We start from the raw sequence: 6,142 nt of genomic DNA on the forward strand, positions 1-6,142 counted from the left end.
TTGTTTCAAACCCTAATTACGCATGTTATATACATAATCACACACGTTATAAAAAAATAGGAATGACACGCGTCTCAAACTTCTGCTCGCGTACGCATCTCACGATAAACACTATTGTACTTTACATTTTCTATATAAATGAAAATATTATTTAAACTTGAAAATATTATTTAAACTTTATATTTGAGTTCCAATGATTAACAATACTAATATAGTTCGAGGACTGTTATAATCAATCATCCTCAAATGTACAAGGTGCAAATTGTAATAACTTGTAAACATAGTGGCATAAAGTGAACTTTATTAGTTTTCTTAGGTTGTAAAGCAATATTGGGTATAGATATGCATCAGTTCTCATCAGATCATCAAAACATATACATACATTCACATACATACATACATACATAGATATACATTCACATACATACATATACATATATATAGAGAGAGATAGAGACAAGGAGAGAGAGAGGATAGTATATATATACATACATACATATAAGTATATATATATAGAGAGAGAGATAAAGCATGAGAGTTAAGTAGCCAAGATCACGAGATGAAGGAGCTGGCTAAATGGTATGTTTGCTTCACGCAAGATGTCTAATTTTGGGTTTACATCCTATCGTGCCTTCAACGTTTTTAATTTCTTCTTATAACCTTTTTTCAATCACAAATTATACACCAAACTCTTATAAATCCTCCCTATATATCTCTCTACAACCACAAACCCTAATTCTATATTATTCAATCAAGTTTCAACAAAACTCTCCAAACCCACATCAACATGAGTTCAAACCCGAGCACTAGTAGCACCAGCGGCTGCAGCGGTGGTGGCGGAAGCAGCAGCGGTGGTGGTGGTGGGCCGTGTGGTGCTTGCAAGTTCTTAAGGAGGAAATGTGTTGCAGGGTGCATCTTTGCACCTTATTTTGATTCTGATCAAGGTGCGGCTCATTTCGCTGCGGTCCACAAAGTTTTCGGGGCGAGTAACGTGTCGAAACTCCTGTTTCATCTTCCGGTTCAGAGGCGCCATGACGCGGTGATCACTATTTGTTATGAAGCTCAGGCCAGGCTTAGAGATCCTGTCCTTGGTTGTGTTTCTCATATCTTTGCTCTTCAACAACAGGTTTGTTTCATCATTTCTCTCTCACAAAATTATATTGTTATTTGTTACTTATAATACATAATTAAACTATATAAACTTTTATCATTTTTTAAATAGGTATCGTATTTTATTGAGTTGCATAAGATAAGAATGTTACGTGTCCGTATCGTATATTTTTGTGATAATATACATACGGCATAAAAATGTTACGTGTCTGTATCATATATTTAAGTGATAATATACATACGGTATAAACTTTATATTTTTTTAGTTTCATTGGTAAATAATGTGACATCATGTCTTTCTTCTAACACACAATTTTATAATTATTTTTTATAGAAAGGTATCGTATTTTATTGATTTTCTTACGATAAAAATGTTACGTGTCTGTATCATATATTTTAGTGATAATATACATACGGTGTAAACTTCATATTTTTAGTTTCATTGGTATATCGTGCGACATCATGTCTTTCTCCAAACACACAAAACATGAAATCACAACCGGTATTTCTGGGTTACTGTTTGCCGTTATGTTTGATAAACTTGTTGACCAATATACGTTATGTAGACTCATGAGACATCCAATTAATTTATCTACCGTTACGAATCTTTTTGTACACCTTTACATTACTTTTCATATTTTGGTTCAAAATAAAATGTACTTTTTCATTAAATTGAAATGTATAAATATGTAATTAAGTATATGCATATATATATATTCTTTTTCACTTAGATACTTGAACAAATAAAGTGTAAAAGTACCTACAAATTAAATAAAGTCTTAATTTTATTTTTGAAACTATATTTTCACAAGAATTCTATATTTCTATTCTAGAATTATTACTTTGTAACTACTTTTCATCAATTGTTCTTGAACCAAAGCTGCTTTATTAACTTTTTCTAAAATGGCAAAATCCCAATTTTGTTTGGTTGATATTTGATTCCACCAATTTAATAATCGTGAGAAATTGTTAATTGTTATTATGGTGTATATCTAAACAAAATTTTATGTTATTATCGTATAGAAAAGCATATATCGCTTCTTACACAAAGCATCTAAATATAAACATGTAAATTCCGGGCATTCTACTTTTATTTTAATTTATATTAATCTAATGTAACTCCCTAATATATAATGTGATCATACATAATTTCTTTTTCAATTTAAATATGTTAAAAAAAAAGAAACAAGGAATAACACAACATCCGTATAGAGACATGAGAAGTTACACGTTTATCATTTTGCTAACTTGATACGTTATAACTCTCGCGTGTTAGTGATATGCCTTTTTTATATGAAATACCACATGAAATATAAAGTGTACACATATTTTGTACCGCAATTTTATTTTAAATATATAGGACCTAAATAATAGTATTATTTCTTAACACTTAATAACGTTATAACTTATTTAAAAAAAAATAGGCATCATAGTGAAATGCTGGTATGAAACTAAGCAACTTGCAATAATTTTACTAATTAGAATGCCTCTTTATATAAAATCAATAAGAACAATATATTATACATAACAATTTTTGAGGTAAACTTATGTACCATTTTTTAAAAGTCAATCTTTATATAGGGATCTACCCAAATTTTGTTTCTTTTTGTTTTGAATATATGTCATGTTGAGTAAACTTTAAGGTTTTGAGTTGTCATGTGTCATATGTCAAATTTTCATTATCACATCATATTTGGATTTCCACTGCACATTAAACTTCAACAGATAATTATTATATTTATAATATATGTATAACATTCTATATTTTCTAATATCTTATCTTGATTGTTCTATTTTATGTATAACATTCTATATATTCTAATATCTTATCTTGATTGTTCTATTCCGTGAGTGTATATATATAATTGAGAAAATCACGAGAATCAATATTTGATTAAAAATTGTTTATGATATAATAGTAATGATTTTTTCTTGTAACTTATCAATTTGATTATTACACGTATTATAATGACAAAGACACTAATTACAATAAGATATGTAATAATATTTGGCCAAGTAACCCAAAATTGATAGTAATTCTGCACCAACCCATTCAGTGATAGTTAAAAAAATTAACTCTTTAATTTAACATTAAAGTACTATCACTAGTACTTTTGTATCTAGTGATAGTTAAAAAAAATTAACTCTTTAATTTAACATTATTTTCTATTCATCATCAATAGAAACTAAATAATGCTTTCAAAATTTATTTTGTAGCAAAACCTCCTATCCTTATATCCTTAATAACATATTTTTAAGAAAGAATTTGTGAATATGAGTTTGATGAAATCAATGGAAAAGAACTGTTTTGATTGAATAATAACGATGACTTAATGGTCGGCTTACTTGTCAACTAAAAACCTATTTCATCTGGATTTCAAGGAATTTGTCGGCCTTTTTGTTTCACTCATGATTTCTTTTTGTTATCCATTTAACATCTAGCATATATGTTATAGCTTTTTATCATACCTACAATTATTTTATTAATAATGTTTCACAGAATGATATATGATGTTTAGATTATATGTATGCTTACTTGTCTAGATTTATACAAGTGCTTTCGTGATAAAGACTAAAAATGTGATTGACACACTTAATATATACACACCGGAATCCCATATATGACGAACTATGTATGTGGCAAATTTTAGAGAGATCATAGAAGGGTATGTTTTTAGTTTAGATCTAACCAACGTAACGAATTACTGCTAATGTACATATATGAATCCATGCTAAATTTCTAAACAGCTTAAGAGAAATACCGACTTTTAGTCAAAATCATAGTTAGTTGGTAAGTAACTAAATTTTCAAATCAAACTTGATACACGAACACAAAGCCTCACCTACATGATGATGATGGCGCCCTTGCTCATGTCATCAATCGCCTGCCAAAGCGTAAATCATTAGGGTAGTCGATGATGGTTGGGGAATAAGAAACACTAACCCCAACGAAGGTGACTAGCTTTCGAGTTTTTGTTTGGAAAATGAGTTTATTTTTTATTCGAGTTTGACTAAATTAAAAAAAAAAAGAAACAAATGTGTGAAATATTTAACACGTTTAGCGATTCGGATGAATGTTTAAAAAAGATAAAGAGGTAAATGAATTGCCCTAAAGTTAATTTACAAGAGGTCCTAAAACTTCTATTAGCCCATTAACGATAATTTAGGGTTAAATGAAAGAAAGCTTTTCTATCTTAATACAAAATATACAAACCCGTTAAGATCTATACGTAACATATACAAACCCTAAAATGTGTAAATAGCCACTTTTGCTGTGCCAATAGTTTGAGCCCTCTTAATAAGGCTAATTATTAATGTGTTAACATGTTTATCTACACTTTATACTCTATATGCTTGTTTAGTGGAACTAGTGACTAGAGTTGCTATGCATAAAGCCATAAATCTTTTTTGATGCATCTATGAGCTCTCCCTTAAAATAATTGATACCTTGGGGATAGTTAAATGTTATTATGTTTTTTTGACCTTTTTATAGTTTACATAATAATTTTAAACTATATGTAAAACTTTATCATAATTTCTATATATTACCTATATATTAGCTTACAACTTTGTGAGTAAAATTTACTATCCAATTTTTCTACACTTTTCACTCTTATACTTTTCTTCTTTTACAATATTTTCACAAACTATTTTTCATCGTGATTCCAACACTTTTGCACTTTTAACTTTGATCATTTATATTTTTCATCTTTTACAAATTTGTCGTTTTATATTTCGGTCTTAATTTTTCGAGTTAACACGCTGCAGTGCGCATGTTTGGTTCAACGATTTTACATTCTTTTTGCGGTTTAACGGCCCAGTCACAATGTGTGGGTTCTATTAGTTATTATTTTCTATGCTTTACATACCGGTCTAAGTTTTGCGAGCTACACGCTACAACGGATGTGCATAGTTCAACGTTTGTACGTATCCTTTTTATTTGGTTTACTAGTCTCGTCGCAAAGCGCTGGTCCTAAATACCTGTTACTTATTAAAACGTCTGTTTTCATTTATGGGGAATATTGGTATAAACAACTTGACTCTTTCATTGAAGCAGGTGATCAACTTACAAGCTGAGCTTTCATACTACCAAACCCACCTAGTCACCCGTGAAGGACCAGCTCCGCCGCCACCTCCGCCAGTAGCGCAACCACAACCTCCGCCGCAAGGAATATCCATCAACGACCTCACAACCGCCTCGCCGTTCCTTGCTGCCTATCATGACTTGTCATCACTTCTTGAACCAATGGTGCCACCCTCATGGACCATGCAATCACCAATGAGGCAGATGGATCCCCGCCAGTTCATGAGTTTTGGGGCCGCCCGAGCCCCCACTGAGTTGCCGCCAGATCCTGGCGTCACCACTGACTTTCAAGGGCTGGCTAGGGAGCTTTTGCACAGGCCAAGTAATGAGGGGGGTTCTGGACCATCTGGGGCTAGCAAAAATGAAGGCTCATCTTTGCCCCCATAAAATGAGAGTTTTTATTTTATTTTATTGCATTTTGGCTAAGACATAATCGAAGACATGTTTTGTTTTGGTGGGATTTTGATGGGAAAATTATCTTTGTTACTGGTATCATTAAATTTATATATTTTCCCATTTGCATGGTTTTTTTTATTTTATTTTTTTTATTTTTATATACTAGCATGAGTTATTTTTAGTGTTCACAAGTTATTTTATATGTATTTCTGGGAACTATTGTCTTAGAAGGTCCAGGTGGAGTTCTTCTAGAAACGATCATTAAGGATACAGGGTATAGTTTGGAGGTGGTAGGTGCTTTATTGAGCCACGTCTAGGGCTGTAAACGAATCGAACGTTCAGCGAACAGTTCGTGAACTGTTCGGCAGAAAGTTCCTTTATGTTCGTTCGATTAGCTTAACGAACGAACATGAACAAAAAATTCCGTTCGGTTAACTTAGCGAACGAACACAGGTCTCGTTCGTTCGACTGCGTTCGTGAACGTTCGGTAATATGTTCGTTTGATTATATTAAAAAAATATTAATTAATAAACCTTTTATCTAAAGATTTTG

At 31.4% G+C, this 6,142-nt stretch overlaps 1 protein-coding gene across 1 annotated transcript; it reads left to right on the forward strand.

Moving 5' to 3' along the window:
- The first annotated feature begins 561 nt into the window (after positions 1-561).
- LOC110900273 (LOB domain-containing protein 30) lies at positions 562-5,721 on the forward strand. The gene is made up of 2 exons (XM_022147176.2): positions 562-1,126; positions 5,168-5,721. Exons 1-2 carry the CDS (start codon positions 788-790, stop codon positions 5,579-5,581), a joined length of 753 nt encoding a protein of 250 aa, XP_022002868.1. The 5' UTR covers positions 562-787; the 3' UTR covers positions 5,582-5,721.
- The last annotated feature ends 421 nt before the right edge of the window (positions 5,722-6,142 follow it).

Source organism: Helianthus annuus, chromosome 13, assembly GCF_002127325.2.
Source record: "Helianthus annuus cultivar XRQ/B chromosome 13, HanXRQr2.0-SUNRISE, whole genome shotgun sequence".
Classification (NCBI taxonomy): domain Eukaryota; kingdom Viridiplantae; phylum Streptophyta; class Magnoliopsida; order Asterales; family Asteraceae; genus Helianthus; species Helianthus annuus.

Excerpts from the sequence above, each read along its gene's own strand:
- LOC110900273 (XM_022147176.2), top strand. The coding sequence starts at position 788 with ATGAGTTCAAACCCGAGCACTAGTAGCACCAGCGGCTGCAGCGGTGGT. Across the intron at positions 1,127-5,167 it reads TCTTTGCTCTTCAACAACAG|GTGATCAACTTACAAGCTGA; the intron begins GTTTGTTTCATC and ends TCATTGAAGCAG.